Source organism: Alosa pseudoharengus, unplaced genomic scaffold, assembly GCF_046254945.1.
Source record: "Alosa pseudoharengus isolate Yale_2024_CS ecotype anadromous, Long Island Sound unplaced genomic scaffold, YU_APseudo_1.1 YU_APseudo_1.1_scf_7, whole genome shotgun sequence".
Lineage (NCBI taxonomy): Eukaryota > Metazoa > Chordata > Actinopteri > Clupeiformes > Clupeidae > Alosa > Alosa pseudoharengus.
In genome coordinates, this window is record NW_027468859.1 from 34,074,969 (window position 1) to 34,100,210 (window position 25,242).

Sequence of the window (25,242 nt, forward strand, 5' to 3'; positions counted from 1 at the left end):
AATCATTTTTACGTTTGTGCAAATGCTTTTGGCCTGTTTGCATTTGCAAATAGGGGAGAGCCGGGATGATTGAAACACAGGACAAATGAAACATTCCAGTTTTCTCTGAGTGTAATGATGATAGACAGACGTCCTTTGGTCAAAACATAGGGCATGTTAACCTCCTTTTATCAGCCAAATATCTTCCTGCTTTGTCCTTTTATCACGGAGTTACAGGCGATAAACGAGTTTTGATGGTCAAAAGTAAACTTCATTAGCGGTTACACATACAAGTGTTTCAATCGTCAGACCAGGCTGTAACTCCATGTATTTTAAGTAACTACACAAATATCTGTGTTTAAACAATCATTAATTTAATTTTTCGCCTTCCTTATAATTCTGTATGAAGACCGCAAGGTGTCATCGCAAGATGCTCAATGAGCATGTGCTCATTTTACTCAACTCTTTTAGCCTTTATGAATTTAAACCAATGACCGTATTAGATAGCCTATTGATATAGTCATTGATTCAGGCTACTGTAAACATGCCTAACCCTGATTTGCAGTGGTGGGTAGAGTACTGAAAATCTATAGGCTACTCAAGTAAAAGTAAAATTACTCCCTTAAAATGTACTCAAGTAAAAGTTCAAATTCCTTATTGACAAATCTAGCTTAAAGCGATGGTTCGGAGTAATTTCACCCTAGGGTCCTTTGCACCATGACCCCGAGCCGAAGTTACTGAAGTAACGTCGACAAAGCGGTAGATAGCAGCAGAGTAGAAGCTATCAGGCAAGTGTTATTTAAATAAACTCCTGGTGTACTTACAAACTTTCCAATGCCTCGTCTTATGAGTAAAGAACATAGTTGTACTACTGTAGAAGTTTCGTACCATTCTGGGAATTATTAGTGGGGTAATTTACGAGATACTTAGTTGGTTCCATTAGCGCCTGCAGAAAGTCATTCGTTTCTGACAGCGCTACTCGGCCAGGGTTCGACCAAGGGAAAACAGGTTCTGGGAGGGTGTTTGGCTCGGGGTCATGGTGCAAAGGACCCAAGTGAAATTACTCCGAACCATCGCTTTAAGTAAAAGTGATGACCCCAGGTTCATTCACCTCTGAAGCCTGGTTACCAAACTCATTCACAAAGTGAAAAGAATCTGGTCACTAACGATTGGGAAAACTTTGAGTCCAGCCTAATCAATCACATTGTTTAGAGATTCCTCGTGTTACTTCCTACTTCACAAAACAATGTATGTGGGCCTACTTTTGCTTACCGTTTACCACAGCCACTTTCAATTTTGAAATATAGCGGCTTGTCTCATCACTGATTGGCTTGGCCTTTTAGGGGTTGGTGGGAATTGTTAGTGAATTATCATGTTCCAGGCTATAGCTGCATTTCGTTGTCTCTGTAGGCCTACTCATACTCTGCACAATGGCAATAAAGTTGAATTGAATTTAACCTATCTCCCCGAAAGGTGATCTAGGTGGGCCTGGCCAGGCTAAACATAATAGGCTTAGGAAAATATCACAATAGTAAAAAGTTGCTTGAAAAATAAATAGCCTAGTAAAGTACAGATACCTAGAAATGCTACTTAAGTACAGTACTTAAGTATTTGCACTTCCCATCTCTGATCGCACGAATAGCATTGCCTATACGTTGTCTAAACAGTGCTAGGGGTACCCAACACCTTTTTCTCAAAAGGTTAAGATGGCTCACCAGTCACCTTATCATAGGCTAACCAACAATTTTAGGTTGTCTTTTTGCTTCCAGTTTTCTGTCAATAGAATAGATACACACTGGTTTACTGCCTATTCATGGGTTTCATCAGGTCCCTTTCCACAGGTGTATAAAATCAAGCACCTAGATTATGAATGCAGGCTGCATGGTGCTTGATTAATACACCTGTGTAAAAGGACCTGATGGAACCCATGAATAGGCTTGTTCATGAAAATATTGTAATTGATGACTTGACAAAAAGTGGACCCTTTTACCGAATGTCACCCTATGTTAGGGCCTACTTACATTTAATGGTTAGTTTGTCCAGTAGGCCTAGGCGTAAAGGTCACATGTAGGCCTATGCCCTAGCCTAACTGACACCCATTAAAGGACCAGTATGTAGGAAATAATGGAAAATAAATTGTCACCATTCGTCAGAGTAAAGAAACACGATGAATTGAAGTAATGCCTTATTTGACAACGTTAACCCGTAAAACCCGTGAAAAAATTAGTTGCGGGGCAGAATCTCTAGGAATTCTCGTTTAATGTTTTGAACGTTTAATTAGAATAGCGTGGCCTATTAATAATGGGCTAGCGCATCCTCCTATGGGTTGCCATTGCCAAATTAGCAAAGGCCAACAGCTGTCAGTTGTAGCCTAGTCATAAACGAGTAGCCTACTAGAGCCAAGCAAATTTCCAAATTACAAGAAACCAATTAAGTGGACATCGGAGGAGCTTCCTGAGATGGCGACGTCTTCGCGAAACCAGAGACGGTTCTAAAGGATTTGGTCAAACGAAGAATATCAAGTCTGACGCAGAGCTGGCCAAATTTGTCCACGACAGGTAGCCTAGGCTAAACTTCATCTGCATCGCTAACTTCAGCTAATTATGTTAGGCTACGTTGGTTTGAGGTATGTTTTGTTTTCACTGTTTACGTAATGTGTAGCTGGGTCATGGTTGGAGAAACGTTAAAGCTGCTGCAGGTCAACTAACGTTAGCTAAGTCTGCATTACAAAGACTTTAATGGCATAAGCTTAAATAAATAACATCATTCATAAAGGTGCATTCCGTGATTGCTGCAGGCTACTAAGAAAAATGTTTTTGGTGTTCTGGCTTTATAAATAGGAAACCCATAAATAGCTTTTTTTATTGTTTCAGGAGCAAAAGAATAACTTTGTGTTTGAAATTGTTTGAGCCATAAATTTTATAAGGATAGGCTAACCATAGATGACGATTGTGATTATTATTAGCCTACTTATTTCCTTACTCACTACTTAGCTACTTACAACTCTATGCTTAGGCCTACAACTCAACCTTTTGCTATCAATTAGAGCGCGTGGCCTTTATTTCACTTCATAAGCTAGTCGGCAGATGTCGCTAGAGACCGAAGGTTGTTGCTTCACGCTTTCAATCAATCACGTGACAAAAAACAAAAACGCAATTTGGTCCGTCTGGTGTTCTATGGGTGTTCCATGGCTAGTTGAGTACTAGCAGCCGGCTAAATGCAAGCGGCCAGCGGGGTATACTACGAAGCACGTTAGACATATCTAGGCTATGTAGACATATCGAGGCTTCACAAAGCCTTGACTCAGGGGTATACGTTAAGTGATACTACGATAGCAGTTATGTGATATATTTGTCAAACTAGGCTTTCAGCTAAGTGGTGGCACTAGCCAGGCTACTTTCAGCTCATATCTGTGCGCGTTCTCGGTGTTTGGATGACGTTGGCCAATCGTGAAACGTGGAGACGCACAAGACCGCCTCTATTTAAAAACAATTACTTCCGCATTCATGAGCGATAGCCCTATTAGACATTCTCTGGCGATAGCTTAATCTACACTGCGGTCATTTTTTGTGTCTAACCTATAACCTCAAATTAATCATGTCATCAGTTGTTGTATGGTATGCACGTCCATAGTGGGATATTTGCACGCACAGCACTATTAAAGTGCATTCGAGATCCAAAATGGCTATGACAGAATCCTACACGTGAGAGAACTTCGTTTTTAAGACAATTGATTGGTCAGTGGGCGGTAGATTACACGATTTGAGCTATAATTTAGCACATAACCTCCTCCCGACCAGGTTTGGTTGACCGCATAAGATATGATATAGCGACACTAAAACAGATCCACTTTCGTGTCACAGCATACCCTGGCTTTGAGCGCAACACACCTCGCTAACCCACTAATCGAGATTCGTAGTATACCCCACAGGTAACGACAAGAGCAAGTGTTTGAAGATTTTGGACTATAATAATAATTTCTTGGAGGATGCGGGCATCGATCCCGCTACCTCTCGCATGCTAAGCGAGCGCTCTACCATTTGAGCTAATCCCCCTCTCGCATAGAAAAAAATATTTAAAAAAAATATATCTTTGCAAAAATATAATGATCCGTACGATCATCTTTAACCCACACCTCCCACGTCCCTCCGTACAGAATCCTCATGTCCGGCCTCGTAGTGTAGTGCGTCTGCTGGAGTTTCTTGTCAGTAACTCCTACCTAGACCTTTAACATTTGAAGGCATTTAGGTTGATAGAAACATAAAGAGCACATTGTTATCAGTTTTAAGAGCCAGCCTCCGATTTCGCTGACTCATGTCGGGTGTAGCCTATTTTCCATTTTGCCCTCTCTAAACCATGCACAGCCCATGGGCTAAGACACTGGTTGGGATTTTTATGGTAAAGGGTTTATTTTTCCCTCTTAATTCTTACGACAGCAAATATGCGTGATGAGAGAAAATGTGTCCTCCTTCGAGCCGGATTCGAACCAGCGACCTAAGGATCTCGGTGTTTCCGCTACAGTCCTCCGCTCTACCAACTGAGCTATCGAAGGGGCTGATGGGTAAATTCAAGAAAAACCATAATGAAAGATCCTGTTAATCTTCTCATCAGGACTTTTTAATCACTTTATGCTTCAAGGCCACCGTCTCCCCAGAAACCAGGAAAATCTGATTCAAAATGTAAAAAAACAGCTTATCAAATAAACAGGTCATTTTGACATAATAGTAGTCCTATATGCTAAATCTGTCATAGCTTATTTGGTGATTCGGTGAGAATGACTGCACTAAGCCTGCTTGTTGAGATGAAGGTGGCATATTTGCTTACTTTCTGGGTGTATTGGACATTAGGCCTATTACTTACATGAGTATAGGTTATGCAATCCATCCAAGTCTAGTGAAAAATAAAGCAGACTACACTCCACACATAGGTTACATATTTGAAATACATTTTCTACAAAATGACAGCATTGTATTATTAGCATTAGATGTGATTGCATATAAGGTATGCACATTTTGATAAAACAAAATAAACAATAGTTGAAAGGAATGCTTATTTTTTAACCCTAGTCATCTCATTGTGCCTGATGCCGACCTTCCCTGTTGAACGTGTCTTTTGTCTTCCATTCCAATACACTGTCTTCACAGTTCCATCTGGGTACTGCCTCCTCTTGTACAGTGAAGTGTGAATCTCGCGCTGTCCATTCGTGAAGTCCACAGACTTTTCCCCATTCCTACAGGTCCAATACATGCACAGCTTGATCAGATAGAGGATATATTTGATGGATGGATGGATGATCTCAACAGACAAACATTCTTACTCTGTTAACTTAACCACAGTGCCATCCGGAAAGGTGCTTTCCTCTCGACCATCAGGGAAAATGTGCTTGATTGTGCCATCAGGGAAAATAATATTTCTGCTACCATCAGGATGATGTTCTTCTACAATAACCCATAAAGAATGAATGAGGAAATGTAACAATTACTATACTGAGTCAGTTGGACAAAAACCCTATTCCATAGCCCTATTTTCACTAGTCTTGTTTTTCTAATATACATTTTCAGTATCTCAAAATAAAGAGTTTTGTTGTCAAACATACTGTATCAAACAAAATATTATCTGTTTTGTCTGTCTTGTCATTTGATATATTCAGTGCTCGAGACCAACCCTTTCATTTCTGACTCACTACCTGTTTGGTTATTTGCAAAGTGCAGAACCTCCAGGCCAGAGGGGAATGTGGTGTGTGATGCCTGAGAATCATGATAGTAGTACACCTGTGAGAGACAAAATGCATGCCCTCATTTCTCTAATAAATGCATACAAACCAAAGAAGTGTTTTTGCAGGACAACTTAATGTCTTCATTTTGACATACCACTTTACCATCAGCTAATATTTGTTTGACATCACCATTGAAGAATGTAATCGTCACTGATTTCTCATCTGCGGATACTTCCTTTTTGGTACCATTTCGATATATAACAATTCGGCAACCAGAGGAAAGAATTTGTTCAACCTGCACAGAAAATGTGAATGAATTAATTCCTACAGGATATATAAATGTGCTCCAAATACTATGTCAAATGTCAGTGCTAATGACAGTGACTAATGATGAAAGGATTCTAAAGTAAATGTCACCTTTCCATCTGGGTAGAGTATTTCCTCTCTCACGTCATTCTCCGTGCCCTGCAGTGCTGATGATTTATTATAGTCCTATTTGGTTTTGGAATATGGCCATTTAGTCAGAAAATTGTTTAGTGAACAGAACCTACACCTCACACCAGCGCACAATGCAATATTAATTCAGATGAGCCCCAAAAAATAGTTTACTAATAGCCATGTGTGGCATGCTTGATTGAGGATGTAACGCATTTTTGTACACTTCTAAAAGGGCATTTGTACACTTATAAAAGGGATAGTGTTTTATTTAGGCCATGAACCACTATATTCATGCACACAACACACATTACCATGTGATCAGAATCAGAGGAGGTTGTCTGGGTGACCGGTGGTGTCCGTCTCCCTCTGGGGGTCCAGGTCTTATATGGCCGGTCCAATAGCTTCCTCGGGCTGTCTTCGGACACCCATGATGCCTGAATTAACATGAGCAGCAATACGACCGTTTTAGACTTCTTTTCACTCACAGGCCCTGAACTTGCTATTACTTTGTTTGCATAATACAATGTTCTCAACTACATTTTGTGTTAAGTGTTCTGGTACAGTGTTCTTATTAATTTGACATCTGGAACGTCTACCCCTATGACTGAAGTGGAACTAGCATGTTACCATGTCAATTGAATACCTTTCTGCCATTATTGACGTGCGACCTGTGGTGTGTGACCTGGCTCTGTGTGCCCTCAAGGCTTCCTGAGTTTGCAGAGGACATTCCTGAGTGATTGTAAATACAATAAGACATATACATAGCATGAGGATAACAATAACATGAAGAACATGTTCAATGTTATAATGGAAACTGTTACAAGGAAGAATTATATGATATCCACTTACTGAAGGGTGTGCTTGGTCTTTGGTCTTTGGCTTTCTGGACACTGGTATGAACGGTTTGATTTGGCTGTAATTCAAGGATAAAAACGTAATAACTACAAAAGTAATTTGATCAGGCTTAATTACCTCAATCCAAACCAGAAACGTGTTTTCAACAGTGAACATGTCCACAACCAGAACAGAATCACAAGAAAAAAATGGCAAAAACTAGTGAACAGCACTTGAGGAGGGAAAAATCATCTCATTCTTTACCCTGTGCCATCCTTTACTCTTTAACTGACGTGTTATTATTAGACAGGATAGGCTGCATACTAACCACAAACATCCTTGATTGAGCTGCTTTATGATGGTCTTGAGTGTTCTCAAAAGCAGGAGTAGGAGTTCTGGAGTGGTGGCCCACACTAATTTGCTTGGAGGACTTCTGCTGTTCTGTAGCCTAAATTTAAGCGAGTGAAGAATTAGCAGTCATCTTCATAAAGTTAGCCTGAATGTGTTAGATACATTTCAAGCAGCTTACCACTAGGTGGCGTGTTTATACAGCTGTAATTTCAATCAAGCATGCTTTTTGCTTGAAACATACTTTTTGTCAGTGGTGGGTAGAGTACTGAAAATCTATACTCAAGAGAAATGAGAAATGTACTTAAGTAAAAGTAATAAAGCATGTTGTTGATAAAGTAGGCCTACTCAAAGTTACTTTCCATTTTTTATATTTTTATGTTGTGCTAGAAAGTGTAAAATAGAGCCACGGACCTGATTTCATTTAGAATCCGTCGCAAGACTAATGACATGGAAACACGCATAAAAAATCATATCTGGCTTTGTTGGGTGACAAACGGGAAGCGAGTGTGATTCACTGATATTAATATTAGCTGTGCTAGATAGACTTGCATGCATACTACAAGGGCACTGGGTCATGTCGTGTAAGGAACATGGTACTGCAAATAAACGGAAACATAGCCTACATTGCAGAGCTACTTCAACTTGATGGTGAATAAATGTTACACTACCGGGCACACCCCTATGGGGTCTATAGGCATATGGTTGCCTAGGGCTACTCCCACTTGGAGATGCTTCTGATTCTCTCTCTCCTGCTTTTTGTTGGAATGCAATTATTCTTAACTAAAAAATTAAACAAAATAGTAGATAAGCCTTTTTTTCCCATGACCGTGACTATGACCGCTTTTCCCAATTGGTTAGGAATGTAACAGTAAAATCTCCAGCTAGAATGTCCTCGTGCACAGACCCTGGGTGAGGAACTAACTTTGGTCATTTGTGTGTGGCTGGTCTGACTGACTATGAATCCCCCTCTGGTTCTTCTGGTGTATTTGTGAAGCTAGTCTTATCTTGCCTTTGCTTCATACTCAGACAAGCTCTTATCTATACTTCAAACTAACACCTGAGGATTTAAACCGAAGCATTTGGTATTTTTTAAAGATATGGCATGAAACTCAAGTCAGCATCCTGATCATTTATAATTGTAAACATGGCATGAAAGTATAGTGGCAAACCACTGTATCTAGGCTACATGTACATTTGAAGATGTTATCTGTAATTCACTAGTATCTGGATATGTAAATAGTTCAGATACCACTTGTTTAATGAGTTGTACTGCCGGTGTCATACTTAAACAAGTCCGGTCTGAGCCCCAATTTGGCCATGATGACATTATCTTTAGCCTACTTATCCTGTCTGTGCCATCAGTCCACTGACTAACATAAACGTGACTAACAAGTCTAGACAGGCTACACGATTCACTTGAACATTACGTAGCAACCCAACAGTCATCTTTGTTTTCTTACTCTTAAGTTGAGTCAGTGTTGTGAAAGGGCAATGGTCATATACTGAAACTCTGATTAACGGTCATGTATTCTTACGTTAACGAGAGGTTGGTGAAGTGGGGGAGGTGTTTGAGTGGCAGGGCCATCCCTGGTGAGCCTGCCTCTCAGTTCCTGGTTCTCCCTTATTAGCGAGTCCATACGGCTCTGCAGGTGCCCATGAGCCCTGGACCACTCCTTGTCCTTCTGCTGGACAAGCTCCTGCATAGCCTGGATCTGCTGATGGAGCTTGGACACCCAGAAACATGCATAGAGAGAGAGAGGGGGGGGGGGGACACATACAATATAAATACTCTGTATAGAAAAGATGCAATTCGGTGAAGAAAAAAAATAATTGTCACTACAATAAACATACTGTTGAATGCTTAGAATAACAAAAAGTATCCTACCAGGGCAACGCCATTATCCATTTCGCCCCTTGTGGATTTTTCATCATTTCTACTGCAATCTCTGTCAACACAAAAGCATTAATTAATGCTTTTTAAAGATTGAACATCATGGCACGAAACCCACTCGCCTTCAGAGGTGATAAAATGATAGCAAACGTGTTTTTTCTAAGAAAGAGGAATAAGAGAACAGGATGTTTCTAATCTGATCGTGGCAACCAGTGTACCAGAGTGAAAACAGCATAATCTACAAACTAATCAGTTTATTTTTTCATGTTGCACATGGGCACACATTTTCATTTTACAACCAATTACTTGCCATACTTGATCTGTCTTTTGGTTTGGCACTGATGAGTGACCACCTTTCACCACTATTTAAAAATTTGAAAATTAAATCCCTTAAAAGAATATAAAAACACATTTCAACAGGAAATACAAATATCTTTATAATTCATTCTATCCATAACTACTCTTTGCTTAAAATAAGTACAGGTTATTTCATTCTCAAACTGAATAAGAAATTGATTACAAGGACAGTATTTTTAAGCATCATTGAACCCATTTCAAACAGCGACCGCAAGGACAACCTGAGAAACTGCATAGCCTTGTCCTGCTTGTTTTTCAATTCATCCAACAATGTGTCATGTTTCACTTCAGCCTTAATGGCTTGAGTAAGATCTCTCTGTGTTTGTGATGGTGCCCGATCACCTGCAAGAGTTGAGAGAATTAATGATTAGCTGAACTGGCCTTGAGTAAGTGCTGTGCCAGGGGATACAATAGCAAGCTCTGTTGACTACACAACAGTTAAGAGTCACCACCCATCTAAAGAAAGCACTAATGGACACACTCAAACACAAAGCTAATGGACTAACTCAAGCACACATTAGTATTACTCACCATGCCTACTGTTCTTTGCGCTCACAAATTTCTCTTTCAGTTTGTCATTGACAGTCTTTTTGTCAGCAGGCTCAATCTGGGGGAAAATGCTGGCGAGCAGCTGTGAAGCAGACATTATTTTGACCTCTGCTGGTTTCTTTGAATGATCTGTCCTGATCCAGCTCAAGTGTGTTAGTTCTGAGTCACTGTCGTCACTGGAGCTGGGGAGCTGGGGACTGTTGATGCTGCAGGTCCGGGTTTGAACAGGGCGACAAGGCCCAGCCTCACTGGGGGCATCGCTGGCATAGTCACCATCTGATAGGTCCAGGTTATGGTACTCCTGACAAGGGGCAGGTGGGGTGGGGGGCACGGGGTCCCTGTGACACTGTGACTCAGGGTCATCCTCACTGCTGCTGCTCTCACCTGAGGTAGCGCAGTGCAGAGACTGCGTGAGCTCTGTGGCTAGGCTAAGCATGTCTGGCACGGCAGGCTCGATGCTGGACTGGACCCTGTCTGATTCACTGTCCCTGTCTGTGCCACGAGGAGCTCTCTGGCACACACGCACAATCTGGTCATTTACCTTTTTAAAGGCAACACAGCCTGCAGTCTGTGGTATTACCCCAAAGGTGACCTTTCGGTCTGATGAAGTTGCAGAGGTCTGATGGAGGCTGTTTCTCCTTAAGTTGCTATACTGGATGTGATCATGAGTGTCTTTCCTTTTATTCTCAGCTGCATGTGATGCACTTATGTAACTAACTGAAGTCTGACACTGGGGTACTGGACTTGCGTCATTCTCAACAGTGCAGCGAAGGTGTCCTGCAGCAGCCGTGACCGATTTCGTGGCATTTTGCCTGGTAGTTTTTGCTTTATTATCTACAAATATTTGGCCCACATTCTGAGCAGCAGTATTTTCCCACCGATCTACTACTTCACTGGGTGACTTCAGCAAATCGGAAATTCTGACTTTACTCTTGCCAATGCTGGTCACACCATCCCCTTTTCTCAAGAACTTCTTTGGATGCATCTGGGTGTCTTTATAATTGCTCTGTTCAAAAGAAAAGTGATGTTGAAACAGATGTTCAGAGCAAAAATGTGCAATATAGTGTTGGTGTTATTTCCTCCAACCTGATTTGCCTCTGACAGAGAGTTTCCCTCGACTTTGAGCTGCTCCTCGAGAAAATCTTCAAATGTTTTTCGTCTTTCTCCCACCGCAGGTCTTATTGGCCTGGAATTGTGCAGCTTTGATTAGTACACAGCAGCCCATTATCACACAACACCTTTTAAAAGCCCAACTGGAGAGACGGGTTTCCTATTTCTGATGGTCATCAATACCTGTCCTCAGGGTTCACCTGGCGTATCCCTCTTATTCCGAAAGGACTGACGGGATTGGGCTCCTCCGCGGGATCCTCTCGAATAGGAGAAAGGTTCCTCTGTTCTGCCCTACCTTTCTCGAGATGTTCACCTGATTCATATCAAAAAACATAAACCACACAAATATTAATACTTTTGTAGTTTAGCCATGAAGGAATGACACAAATAACCCCTTCATAAAGGATACTGATACCAGGTTGGTATGGGCTGGTTGCCCATTTAATTGCAAATTGGCCATTCGACTTGGGTTGACAGTGGGGTGACTTATAAGTTGGACCAATCAACACAGACCTAGGTCACAAGGCCCTGCCCTTCCTTTTAACAAATGGCAAAAATTAAATTAAATTTGTTACTTTTTTTAAACTCCTGGAAAACGTAATTAATTGACTGTTGAATGGGTCATGTCCTCTTTCTTTGTATTCCAACTAGGGCTGTCAATCGATAAAAAAAAAAAATCTAATTAATTACATACTCTGTGATTAATTAATCTAAATTAATCACATATATAATTGTTGCTGTGAAAGTGTTTTAAATATTTAAATTCAAATGAATCATTGAATAATCAGCATTAGTGACATTAAAGTTAAAAAACTCTTATTATTTTCACTGTTCAAATAATGACCTAATATGCTGAGGAAATAAATTCAAAAGTGCTTCGGGAAGAAGTTTTTTTTGCACATACAAGGAATTTCAGGCCACAGATATAACTTAGGGGACACAATGAAAATAAATTAACACTCCCCTCAATGTCAACACTTATTTCTTTGCATTATTGTGTGACTATAGAGTTGATGAACTCCGGTGATATGCAAATTCCTTGCTGCAGACATTGCAGAGGACTTTATTTTCAACACTTTATTTTTTATCAAAACCATCAGGCCGTTTTTTAAACGTAAATGTTCCAATCAATGCCCCGGCAGCACGTTTTCTTCTCTCTCCTTCATTTTACAGTCTAATTTTTACTGACTAGAGCGGCTCGGGGTCAAAGGTCATAGGGAATCGATTAATCTGCACTAATGTTTTTGATCAGTTATTTTTTTTCAAATTAATTAATCGAAATTAATCAGTTATTTTGACAGCCCTAATTCCAACATTTCCTTAAAACCAGGCAGTCAGCCAGCTCTGACATGTCTGGACCAGCCGTTCTTATGGACTCAAGGGATTCCACTTGTGGACCAGGACAAGTTCTCATTGGACATGAAATTCCTCTGTTGTTTGTTTGGTCTGACATACACTGTGGTAAAAAAAGACATGCCTTGCCGTCTTGCACCCTTTAAACCCATTCAGTGATCCCTAGGCACACCCTAACTACATGGACATTGCCCTGCTCACAGTTATGTTTTTTTATGCCCACTTATTTTTTTTATGTCCAAGTATTCATGTGGGTTTCAATAGCTCTCATGCATTGGACCATTAGTAAACCTTCTGAGGAGTGACTAAAAGCTTTTACTCCCAGACAGGTTGTGCAACATTTAATGCTCTACCCAGCTCAGGTTACTTCATACTGGAATCCCCCAAGGAGCAACAAGGAAAAGAGAGGGAAAATAAATGAAAAAAGAAGTCAACTGTCACCTCCCCCCCAAAATGACATATAAAGAACTCTTGGTGTTTAGTATGAGATGATGACCTTTTCCACCCTACATCTCAGTGCGGTATTCTCATGGGCTCAGCTGCTTATCTACTCAGCCTGTAGTGACTTGCTTCCCCAGGCTTGGGCGGTGCTTGGCCAACAAGTCAGCAGTTTTAGAGGAGCTGCGTGCTTCAAGGAGATAAATTACTCCCAGACCGCGCTGCCGATCACAGAGGCACAACCTTTCCACAGAGCACTGGAATTTGTTACAGAGCGTGAGGAAGAGCAACTGGAGATCTGCTGTCTCTGGTCTTCTGTTGAGGATATCTATAACTGTCCACTGATAAGAGTATTTCCCTCTTTTTGTTTTTGCAATGGAAAGTACTATGCACCCGAGTGATAACTGCACAGTAGAGACAAAGCCTCTGTATGTGTTCTACTCCGTTGTTGTGATTGTGGAGTTTGTTTTGGCTCTCCCACTGAACCTCACTGTGATCTACCTTTTCATTTTCAAACTGAAATTCTGGAAGACCAACACCAACAACATATTTCTCTTCAACCTCGTCTTGGCTGATATTTTGCTGCTCATCTGTTTGCCTGTGAAGGCTTACAGCTTCCAGATGGGCGAACGGAGGAGTCAGAATGAGGTGGTTTGCAAAGCCATGCTCTTCATGCTGTTTCTGAACCGGGGCGCCAGCATTGCCTTCCTCACGGTCATCTCCATAGATCGCTACTTCAACGTGGTGCATCCTCGGAAGAAGAATTTCCTGAAGATACTGAAGAAATCACCACACATCTCCATCCTTATCTGGTTCCTGCTGCTCCCTTTGACTATTCCAACTATGCTGAAGACCTTTGAGTGTTGCAACAGCTTAGGTCGTGAGGATGAAAATTTGACGACTGACATTTTCAGGGAAATTGTCTTTTTCACCCAGATTCTCATCCCTTTCATTGTCCTGGTGTTTTGTACAGCACAGATTGTAAACCGTCTAAAAAAGAAGACTGTTGGAGACAGGACCAAGTTGCGCCGAGCTGTTTTTCTGGTCACATCTGTTATGCTGGTCTTTTCTCTGTGCTTCTTACCGTGTACCATATCAAGAATGGTTCTCTTACTGGTGCGTGTCAAGGAGTATCCAGAGGCTGAGGCGATTGCTGTTCAGGTTTACGATGGGCTCATGTGTTTGTCCTACTTGGACTGTCTGCTCGATCCGTTAGTGTATTGTTTAAGCAGCACAAAGTTCAAAACCCTTTATCTGGAACACTACCTCCCATTTCTTATTGGAAAAGATGGACAACCAAGTGACAGCACTCATTCAACAGGAAACAATTCCAATGAAGCAGCTTTAAACCATGCTCAGAGGGAGAACATGGCCACACAAGTGACTTCATCTGCATCATGAAAAGCAATAGACTGCACAGTAAGATGAAAACATTATTTTGTATATGCCATATTATTAATATATAAAAACTGTACAAATGTAATACTTGTATGTTGTGTGTGATATGTCTAAATCGCCTAAACGAAAAATAAATAAATTACTGTTTTTGTAGTGTTCAATGTTGATATCTTTCTTATTAGTCTTAGAAATAGGGGAAAGACCAAAATGGATACAACAAGCTAATCGAGGATTTGAAAGTGCTTTACAGGACAGGAGGGTGACGCGCTGTTCGGGGAGAGAAAAATTGAGGCGCTCTGCCAGCAGTTTTGCATCGATAGCCCGCGGAATGTCATCAGGGCTCACCATCTCCTCCCCATTTGCCTTGTCGGCCCGCCGCTTGCCCGGTTCAACCCCTTTCCTTACGTGAGGTCATGGATTTCTAAAGGACATAGGTGTAGAAAAAGAAGCAGGGTAGTGGAGGCCGGGGGTCTGGATGCTGTATGGGCCATTTTGGACAAGTAGGCCTAGGCTACGGTAGGAAGAAATCGCGCTTCCACGCTGTATCTAGTTGATCATTGATTACTGGGTGTGGGTGGTCATCATTGCAATATATAGCATACTTTAGCGCCGAGGCTATTAGCCCCGTTGGACTGTTTTGTTAGTTCCCCTGTATCTCCTGTTTTCCCGGTCTGTGTGCGCGCTTGTGTGTGTTTGTGCGCGCGTGAGTGTATGGTCTCCCGCTCCCTCTCTGTGTCATTATGTGTCAGTTCCGATGTGTTTTGATTGGGGGGAGGTGTCCGGGGGGGGATAGGGGTTCAGATAGGTATTCAGATGTGTCAATCAGAAATTACTAATCATTCCACACTGTATCTAGTTGATTATTGATTACTGGGTGGTCATCATTGCAATATATAGCATACTATAGCCTATATGTTTTTTTTTTACAGTGTAGCCATGCAGTGCAGTGTGTTGCAAGTTCTGAAGTTAATAAACATTGCCCTGGTGTACACACCGCGTTGTTTACTTTTTTTTAGTCAGAGCTATGTACGCAGGTATTTTTGTTGTTGGTCCGTAACCTCAAATCCCCGTTTTGAGTCGCCAGATCCACCCCCCCCCCCCCCCCCCCCTTTGCGCTCCGGCACCTCCCACTTTACAAATTAAGCACTGACTACAGGTTGTATTACACATGCTGTGTACACAATGGAAATTTGAAAAAACAATTTAGTCACACTGTTACGCAATCATGGCACAGAGACAGGTGTAGAGTCAGCTCAGTTCAGGTTTGAAGACCTGATTTCTGATTCTGTTATCTTGCGAAATGACTGACTACCTTCCTGACCTCCAGGATTGAGGGGGAAAACTGAAATGCCACTGCATTGCTACTGTAAGTTTGGTTTCTCTGACAGTGTAATTGCCACGGACCCTTGTTCCTCACATGAGGTAGCTTTCTGTACAACTTACTTCATTCTACCAAATCTGAGCCTGTTGGTTTTTTAAGATTATTTATAGATCAGTTTGTACTTTAATATTCATATTATTGCTAACATCAGTTGAAATAAATGTCTTTGTACACTATGTATGTATCATGAGGTTTTATTAATGGCAAGGCAGTTTCCTGTTTCTGACCTGAGTTGTGATTGGCTGGAACCAAGCGCCATGTCATTGCATGGGAAGGTCTAGCTCCACTAGGAAGTGTTGCGCTGGGAGAGCCGTTCTTGGTATCCGCGTGATTAGCAGCAATCAGTGCAGGTGCTGGATTTAGCCACTGTGCCGAGAGAACAGGAGCCAGGCTCGGCCCTGCAGGGGGAAATGAAATGCACATCAGTTACAATCAAAATCTTAGAGAGAAAAAGGAGATATTTGAGTCAAAAATAAATCAATAATGCAGACTCTTTGTAATCAGAGCAGAAAAGGAATTCAGCAGAATATGGGAGAGGTCTGCTTTCAGAATTACTACTAATAAAAATCCTTACCACTGATTTTATCACAATCAGACTTGTTTCTTCTTTCCTTTTTTTTCAGTCTGAAGGGTGACTTAGAATATCACCAAAACAAGGTTCCAATTCAAATTCAACAACTTTAAATATTCGCCTCTGAGGGTTTGTAATCTGGTTCGTCCATCTGTTTGTGTGTGTGGGAGTTCTCTCATGTAAGGTAAAAACCACTGGTTTGCAAATGTTAAACGGGCTGAGGGTCACCATATCTCAGTTCTCTTACATGATAATCCGGACGTGAATGAGGATGTGGATTCTGGAATCTTTTTAACTTCCTTTCACAGTGACAAATGTAAAGGGGAGAGGGTCTGCAGGCCCCTGACTGCACTTGTTTAGAGTGGACTGTTGAACACCCAGATTGTGTGGATAAACCTCATTTCTCACTCTAGCGCCTCATTTACAGTTTTATTCAAACGTGGGAATTTTCATACCCATCTGTGCTCCAGTACGTGTGCAGGAATGCACATCGTGTGTGATTGAGCCCTCTTCCTGATATGGTGTTCCAGAACGTAAACATGAAGTACGTTCGGCTCGTCTCGCCTACTACGTCTCACTTCCTCTGTTTCACACATAAATCCTGTGGCTCTGATGCAAGTGCACAACACTTACCCAAACCATTACTAGCTGAGTGCCAACTCCGCAGGCTCACAGAGAGAAATGGAAGCGATCACTGGAGATCACTGCAATACTGAGGAAAGTAGGCTTTACATATTCCTCTCTGTGGTAATGTCAGCTGAATTCATTTTAGCATTGCCTTTAAATCTGTCTATTTTGTATGTCTTCGTTTTTAAATTCAAATTCTGGAAGAATAACAGCCTCTTTCTCTTCAACCTGGTATTGGCGGACTTGCTGCTTCTGATATGCCTGCCATTTAAAGTACATAACTTTGTGACTGGGATGCGAAAAAGTGATGACAACATCATCTGTAAAGCCATGCTCTTTATGTTATTTCTGAACCGGGGAGCCAGTATTGCTTTTCTCACCGTCATCTCTGTGGATCGCTACTTTAATGTGGTTCACTTTGGCAGGAAAAACTTTCTGAAGATTCTTAAAAAGTCACCTCACATTTCCATTCTCATCTGGCTACTGCTGCTCCCTTTGACCGTCCCTACCATGCTGGAAACCTTTGAATGCTGCAACAGCTTTGGTCGTGCAGAGAACCACACACTAATGACCCAAGTGGCGGACTTCTTAAGAGAGACTGTATTTTTCACTCAGATTCTCATACCTTTCGGCGTGCTAGTGTTCTGCACTGTGCAGATTAACAACAGACTGAGGAGAAAGACAGTTGGGGACAAGACCAAATTGCGCAGAGCTGTATTTCTAATGGCGTCTGTGGTGCTAGTCTTTACCGTCTGTTTTCTGCCCCTGGCTGTGTCGAGGATGATTCTGCTGATAGTCAGAGTCCGTGAATATGCGGTGGCAGAGAAATCAGTTGTACAGATCTATGATGCCCTCATGTGCCTCTCCTACAGTGACTGTCTGCTGGACCCTCTGGTGTATTGCTTCTGCCATTCAAAATTCAAAGAAGTGTACTTGTCCTCTGTTTTGCCTTCAAGGGTCAAGAGGCAAACGCATGAGAGCGAGAGAAGAGTTTCCCGAGACTTGGTGAACTCTATACCTTTGAGCTCACATAAATCTGTGTCTGAACCGTAATAAGAAAATGCTATAATAGTTACTTGTATGGCAGTGCTTTTGTTATACATATCATTGGTTCCTATATTGCTGCCAATGTCTGTACATAAATTGTATTAGGAAAAAACTTTAAATAATTTGTATTTCATATCTTGAGAATACAATCTCTGACACATGTATAGCACATGTTCTGCACATTAAGCAGTAAATCATAATTAAGGCTACATTATGCTAGATTTTGTTGCTGATTGGATCATAAACGGCCACAGCAATGAAGAGGAAGGACTGATTTTTCTTTATTATTGTGTTACATGTTCCAAATGTAAAGCACTTTGAGCTGCATTTTGTGTATGAAATGTGCTATACAAATAAAGCTTATTATTATTATTATTATTATTATTATTATTATTATTATAAATCATAAATGTATCATTCATAAATGTAAGAAAAAGGGATTATATTCATTCCATTCCAGCTACTGCATTTGCATAAAACATTATCAAGTTTGTTTATCAAGACTAACAATGTGTATGTCATGCTGCTCCCTGACATCTTCTTCTGTAAATAAATGTGATGTTTTAAAAGACAGATTAATTAAAGCTTCAAATTATGTTCTGAAACACAAAAATCTAAATTCTAGGGGAGTCCCCACAATACGTGTAGGAATAATCTAGAAACCATCTGTGCATTCCATTCAGCCTGTCAACAGATAAACACAGCACTTCCATATTGGGTTAAAATGTGCTGAAGTCCTCCTCTCTGTTGACACTTATCGTGGGGTGTTTTTGCTGACCTCAGGGTTTGTTGACAGTCGGTCACCTACCTGGGCTGAGGAGCGACAGCAGTCTGGCCTGTTCCTCCAGGACCCTCTGCAGCTTCTCCACATGCAGGTGGAGCAGCGCCTCCCTCTGGTCACTGCTCTGAGGGACGACACGCACAGAAACACATACACACACACACACACACACACACACACACACACACACACACACACACACACACACACACACACACACATGTGTTAAAGTCAGACTGGTTGCAGATTTTTTTTACAAAATGTCAGGTGGTCATCTATAGATCTGTACATAAGGCATCTGCACTTTGTCATTATCTACTCTAACTACAAATAATTGTGTTGTGTTGGCACAAATTGGCTGAGATTGTTTTGGTGTGATTATGATGAACACAGACAACAGAAACTCCTTTAGATTAGATTAAATAGATTAGATTCAACTGTATTGTCATTGTGCAGAGTACAAGTACAGAGACAATGAAATGCAGTTTGCATCTAACCAGAAGTGCAAAAAACCAATGTGATATACACAGTATAGACAGGTGGTGCAGTATAAACAGTATAAGGCATAGTGCAGTGTAGACAGTAGTATACAGTTAAGAAAGTTGTATGGTTTACAGCAGTGGTCCCCAAACGTTTTCTTCCGAGGGCCAGCTCACTATGCCTGGCTCTAAGAGAGGGCCAGAGACTCTGAGTATATTAGTAACCATAAATAGCTTAGTGCTGTGAACAGTCTACCTTAGTTGACTATTCCATTACATTTAATCATAGGCTACTGCAATTTAATACCATTGTTAGCTGTGTTTATATTGCCATCATGCCATGTAAAATGTAGCTCAAATGAAATAATACTAATAAAAAAGACTTTAGCATTCCCAAAAGTATTAACAGGGAGTCCCAAAATTGTATTTAAAATGTGTGTCTTTGCATACACTGCTTAAGTTGTGAACAAGCAATATCCTACAAATAATTTAAAGTTCTCAAACTATGAAAGTTTTATGAAGTGCTGGCAAAAACATCTGAAATGACCACCATTCTAAGACTATGACTTGAATAGAAGTTAGTAAGTTATTAACAATTAATTGATAAACTTTTAGAATATTTTGAGCACTGATGCAGTCAGCATAGGCCTCTTACGTTGTTTGCAGGTAGGTTCATTCCGTTTTCGATGGCAAACGTGAAACAGCGCCAAAACAACCACCAGTGGACAAAAAGAGTATTACATGTGTATTGTTATGACTCGCCATAGAGAATGAATGGGGGGAATTAACGGAGGTTATAGTTTGACGATGTCGTACTCCGGTGCGGGCCAGATGCTATTTACCACAGACATGTTTTGGGGGGCCACCCAAAATGAGGTGGCGGGCCATAGTTTGGTGACCACTGGTTTCCAGTAATATAAATTAAATATAAATATTACTATTGTTTGTTGTCACTGGGGTACAGATCTAGAGTTCAGTAAGGTGACAGCTGCAGGGAAGAAGCTTCCTCTGAACCTGCTGGTTCAGGTGCAGAGAAACCTGTAACGCTTCCCGGAGGAGAGTGGGGTGAGAACAGTGTGTGACACAGTTGGTGAGAATGCTCTCGATGGTGCAGCGGTAGAAGTTCACCAGAATCTGAGGACACAGGTGGACCTTCTTTTGTCTCCTGAGGAGGAAGAGACGCTGGTGAGCCTTCTTGATCACGGTAGAGGTACTGACAGTCTAAGAGGAGATGACGCCCAGAAATTTGAGAGATGTGGACACCCAGAAACTTGAATGCTGGTGACACACTCCACCTCAGTCCCGTTGATGAGGATGGTGGCGTGTGTGCTAGCTTTTGACTTCCTGAAGTCCACAATGAGCTCTTTGGTCTTCATGTTAGGTGCTGGACCTCCTTCCTCAGGAGATCAATCAACGTAGTGTCGTCTGCAAACTTGACAATGGTGTTAGAGCCATGTACAGGTGTGTAGTCATAGGTGAAGATGGAGTAAATGAGAGGGCTCAGCACACAGCCCTGTGGTACGCCTGTGTTCGGGGTGAGGAGTTAAGGTTATCTAACCCAACAGACTGTGGTCTGTTTGTTAGGTAGTCCAGACTCCAGTTACAGAGGGAGGCATTGATGCAGTTCACTTAATTTGGTGATCACTTTGGAGTGGATGATGGTGTTGAATGCTCTGTGCTCCTGTCCTGATGGTAGGTGAATTGGAAGGGGTCCAGTGAGGGTGATAAGCAGGTCTTGAGGTGGGTCAGGACCAGTGTCCTGAAGCACTTCATGATGATGGGGGTTATTGCAACTGGATGGAAGTCATTAAGGCTGGTTGCAGTGGAGTGTTTTGGCACCAGCAGTTGACAGTTCATGACACAGTATTTGCACTCATTTGCATTACATTTATGATGAGTTTACTAAAGTGTTATGGTATACCTAGATAGTACTACAATTTCACCCAGTCCTATTATCAGGGATTGTTGTTTTGTGTTCTATACATGACAGCCTACACAGCATCCCTACAACTAATTTTAAAGGTTGTATCAGCGATTTCAGGCCCAAAAAGGCCCAAACATAAATGATCACATTAATCTAATCTTTTATAACAATCCGCTAGCTGCCTGCCCCATAAGCAGGCCGTCAAAAAAACGCATCTCTGTAGGCAGCCTAGGCTCCGAGATCTGTACACAAAAACAATTAGGACCAATCAAATTGGGCTTTACGATGATGGACAGGTGAGCAACAGTGCCTCGTCTATCACATCATCTGAGCACGCTTAAGTTGATTTTGTTTGCAACAAAAACGTTGTGGCTACAAGGAGACAGATGGCTTCTAAGACCCCATATGGAAAAGTGCATTTTATTTCAATGAGGTTGTCATTGAAAACGATTATTTCTGAAAACTTTGGCCAAAGTTGATATGTGGGAAAACTCATGGTTTCACTTTCATCAAGGGAAAACAGCGTGTTGCATTCTGACATGTCTGACCTCGTTCGTTTCTCTCTGATTGGTGACCTGTTTGCTCGAGGCGACACCCTTTCCCAGCTGTTTAGGCTATAACATGTTTGTAGCATCAGTGTGGAATTAGTTTTGAAAACGGAGGGGAAATATCAGTTTTTCCTAATAGCCTACCCTGCTACGTATATCTTAGATTTCGCTAAGGGGTGTTGTAGGAGATATTGACGGCACAATAACTTTTACAAAAGACCAGAATACAATGCTAAGGCAATTGTGGAGAAGAAGGATGGTTTGTGTGTTCTCCCTTCAGCTCACGGTAAGCTATTCCATTGCTCTGATTGGTTAGGTCTATCCAATTGAGTGCAGAAGCATTCCCCCCCCTGTATCAGTTGAAACTTGCCCCATAATTACGTTCCAAAGGGGCAGTATCAGACTCATACACTGACTAGAATGTTAAGCATGACGGCGTCAGGCTAGCAAACTGTGGTATGGCCCAGAGAATGTGTGATGTACTGATAATAAAGTGATGCATGCAAAGTTTGCAAATACCACAATTGCAAATATCAATACAGAGGCTCCTTTCAGGCTGTTCTGTGTTCAAAGTTATATTTTACATTTTGATGTCCTGTGGAGTCAGACGTAGTCAAGACATAACAAAAATCATCAAGATAAGAGCAATCGTGTGATAACAAATCAACTGTATTATACATTGCATGTAAACATTGCATGTATTATACATTGCTGTATTATACATTGCTCTGGAGCGCTCAACCCTATTGCTTTTCATTTCTGGGAAACTCATATACAATGTGTTCAAGTTTGCTCTACAAGGCATGAAAGTCATTGAAATGCGGTTGGGCCCTGTGCCACCACCTTCCACTTCTCACCAGCTGAAGGAACTAAACTACATTTTTGGAGAGAATGCAAACTCTGGTCAGGCGCGATGCAAACCCTGGCTGGTGACCCGAGCTCATGTTCCTGGTTAAACCCTGTTTAATGGCCTCTGCACACCAGCACCGACCCTTTCTGTAACCTGCCCAATCACAACAGCACTGATATTTTTAACCGATAAGCAATCAATATGCAAATGTTTTAATGGAAATTTAATTTTTATTCTTTTATTATGATTATTTATTTATCTATGCCCGCAAAAAAAAGGAACTGATATGTAATCCTCTTAGCGGTGGCGAAATTTTTCACTGCGGTGTGCAGGGTTGTATGGTAAACAATGGAATCTAATGGAATCAAACATCGAAAGTGGAGTGCACAGCACTTATGGCGGCATCTATATACGGAGGGCGGAGGCCTTAAGGCTAACCCAGCGTAACTCTGTATGCCAGATCAGGTTTGGCCCAAGTGTAAATGGAGCTAATTATTTTGAAATACATGAATTCAGTGGAGAGCTATACTCTGCACCACTTGACTTAAATGGAATGTTTTATTACAGTAAGCAATGAAAAATATCTGCATCTCTCCATATGCAGAACTATTCATTTCTATGAGTAGAACTTTTCTTGAATTTCACCTGGGGATCAATAAAGTATCTATCTATCTATCAATAGAAGGTTAAGTAGGCTACAGTGAAACACAATTCTACAGTGTATGAAACCCTTCATTAAACACTGTTAACAACATTGAAGCACTGGGTTTTTATACACTATTAACACTTTTCCCCCACATAGTACATCCTCCTGTACATCTACATCAAGAGTTTATGTCATCTGATAAATGCAGTGAGTTTGCTTCCTTCTTACAAAATTTAAAATATTAGAAAACACATTAGCTCCACCCTCTTATGTAAGGTCTTGGTTAAATCCTCAAATACATGTAGCCTTTTTATCTGAATTTACTGCCATTGATAGCAAAAAAAAAAAAAAATGTGATGCAGCTCAGCTCATCTACTTGCTGTCTTGGTACCTTGCCCTCAAGCTTCTTTAAAAGCATCTTTGGTTGTGTGGCATTTGAGCTTCTAAAGATTGTGAATGGCTCTCTTATTTCAGGCATTTTCCCAGCCTCTCTTAAGAACGCAGTTATCAAACCACTCATAAAAAAAGAAACCTTGATCCCTCTGTGCTAACAACTACAGGCCCATGTCAAACCTCTCCTTTATAGGCAACGTTATTGAGAAAGTTGTAGTTCAACCACTTGTTCAACCAAGTCAATAACTATTTAAATACAAATAGCATCTATGATCAACTCCAATCAGGCTTTCGCCAACACCACAGTACCGAAACAGCATTGTAAAGGTATTAAGTTATATCCGCCTTGTTGAAGGGTAAAGTGAGGAAGTGCAGTCTTGAGCAAGTTGTCACACTCAGGAGGACGCAGAGGAGTACGTTTGAGGATGGGAGTTTTATTTTCCCCAAATAAGGCCAATATTTGGCAATTAGGATCATAAAAATAAACAAAAGAAAAAAACAGAGAAAAAAAAAATACTTTCAATAAATGAAACAAGAAATTGACATGATAGTCAAAAACCAATACCACAATCATAGCCGGCAATAATGTCTGACCTTAGCAAGTCAACATAGTCCAGAGAGCACATAGGACTCATGTCCCGTCACTTACTGCTCTCTCGACTGACTGACTCAGTATAAATGGGCCTGAGAATCACCACTAAGATTGGCACATACCAACATAAAACAAAGGACAGGGGTGTTCCAGGTAAGCAATCATAAAAAAGCTAATACAGCTATTATTAATTAATCTAATGTGCTAGATATGAATATAAAACGTAATGCATCACCTTGCTCTCTTTGACATAGTCAAAATGTGTATTAAACGGCAAATAATATAAATACTGTAAACTTCAATCACTTCCGGTTGACCCGGAGGTTTCACGGACATTTAACCAGGACAGTCGCGGCACAATATTTTATACAAACAAGACGAGACAAGACAAAACACCGGTAAGACAAACATAATGCTATGATAACACATGTATCTATTGAGCTAAATAAACGGAACAGTTAAGACAAAGACATTTGTGTTGCGTGGTTATTTCAACAGAATATGTAACGTGAATAGTAAATGATTGTAAACAGTAAGCGATGTAATGATAGTGGTTGGTAGCATGCAATAAATCACCGTAGTGTTTGATGGTATGTTGACTAATTAAAACAGCTACGGGATTACGGCAGAGGTGTATGATGAATGACAATGTTAACAAATGATTTTAAAACAGTATGGAGGTGAACTGAACACATAGACACGTCAGACAAACACACACAGGTAACAATTACACTCAGTCTCTGTTTGCATACTAAAGGTAGCGCCTCGCTACCGTGACGGTGGGTATGCACCCGTCACACCCCCCCCCCCCCCCCCCTTAAGAAGGAGCGTCCATCTCCTGGCGCGACAGAAAGTCCGCTATTACATTGTCCTTACCAGCCCTATACCTCACAGTAAATTTGTAAGGCTGCAAGGACAGGTGCCAGCGAGTAATCCTGGAGTTAAAATCCCGCATGCGATGGAGCCATTGCAAAGGCCTATGGTCTGTC

At 41.2% G+C, this 25,242-nt stretch overlaps 3 protein-coding genes and 2 non-coding genes across 5 annotated transcripts; 2 read left to right on the forward strand and 3 right to left on the reverse strand.

The window, feature by feature from the left end:
* Nucleotides 1-3,961: 3,961 nt before the first annotated feature.
* trnaa-agc (transfer RNA alanine (anticodon AGC)) lies at nucleotides 3,962-4,034 on the reverse strand. Its single transcript has one exon. It is a non-coding gene; the product is annotated as a tRNA-Ala (tRNA).
* Nucleotides 4,035-4,445: 411 nt separating this feature from the next.
* trnay-gua (transfer RNA tyrosine (anticodon GUA)) lies at nucleotides 4,446-4,531 on the reverse strand. The gene is given in 2 exon segments: nucleotides 4,446-4,481; nucleotides 4,495-4,531. It is a non-coding gene; the product is annotated as a tRNA-Tyr (tRNA).
* A 95-nt stretch (nucleotides 4,532-4,626) lies between these two features.
* On the reverse strand, nucleotides 4,627-10,922 carry LOC143109300 (uncharacterized). Its single transcript, XM_076271953.1, has 14 exons — nucleotides 10,845-10,922; nucleotides 10,098-10,626; nucleotides 9,788-9,908; nucleotides 9,204-9,264; nucleotides 8,854-9,042; nucleotides 7,296-7,415; nucleotides 6,983-7,046; nucleotides 6,777-6,862; nucleotides 6,445-6,567; nucleotides 6,113-6,187; nucleotides 5,850-5,990; nucleotides 5,666-5,750; nucleotides 5,297-5,417; nucleotides 4,627-5,209 (listed from the first exon to the last, which is right to left on the reverse strand). The coding sequence occupies exons 1-14, from the start codon at nucleotides 10,920-10,922 to the stop codon at nucleotides 5,029-5,031; spliced, it is 1,974 nt and encodes a 657-aa protein (XP_076128068.1). The 3' UTR covers nucleotides 4,627-5,028.
* Nucleotides 10,923-13,055: 2,133 nt separating this feature from the next.
* LOC143109803 (12-(S)-hydroxy-5,8,10,14-eicosatetraenoic acid receptor-like) lies at nucleotides 13,056-15,403 on the forward strand. Its single transcript, XM_076272601.1, has one exon. It carries the CDS (start codon nucleotides 13,392-13,394, stop codon nucleotides 14,415-14,417), a length of 1,026 nt encoding a protein of 341 aa, XP_076128716.1. The 5' UTR covers nucleotides 13,056-13,391; the 3' UTR covers nucleotides 14,418-15,403.
* Nucleotides 15,404-15,513: 110 nt separating this feature from the next.
* On the forward strand, nucleotides 15,514-18,582 carry LOC143109804 (12-(S)-hydroxy-5,8,10,14-eicosatetraenoic acid receptor-like). The gene has a single exon (XM_076272602.1). It carries the CDS (start codon nucleotides 17,048-17,050, stop codon nucleotides 18,044-18,046), a length of 999 nt encoding a protein of 332 aa, XP_076128717.1. The 5' UTR covers nucleotides 15,514-17,047; the 3' UTR covers nucleotides 18,047-18,582.
* Nucleotides 18,583-25,242: the final 6,660 nt, after the last annotated feature.

What these genes read in the sequence shown, in the direction of transcription:
- LOC143109300 (XM_076271953.1), bottom strand. Translation starts at nt 10,922, where the DNA reads ATGCCACGAAATCGGTCACGGCTGCTGCAGGACACCTTCGCTGCACTG. An exon ending in TTCACCAACCTCTCGTTAAC is followed by an intron (nt 7,416 to 8,853) that starts GTAAGAATACAT and finishes GCTTAAATTTAG; the next exon opens with GCTACAGAACAGCAGAAGTC. An exon ending in CCTCTGATTCTGATCACATG is followed by an intron (nt 6,188 to 6,444) that starts GTAATGTGTGTT and finishes AAAACCAAATAG; the next exon opens with GACTATAATAAATCATCAGC.
- LOC143109803 (XM_076272601.1), top strand. Translation starts at nt 13,392, where the DNA reads ATGGAAAGTACTATGCACCCGAGTGATAACTGCACAGTAGAGACAAAG.
- LOC143109804 (XM_076272602.1), top strand. Translation starts at nt 17,048, where the DNA reads ATGGAAGCGATCACTGGAGATCACTGCAATACTGAGGAAAGTAGGCTT.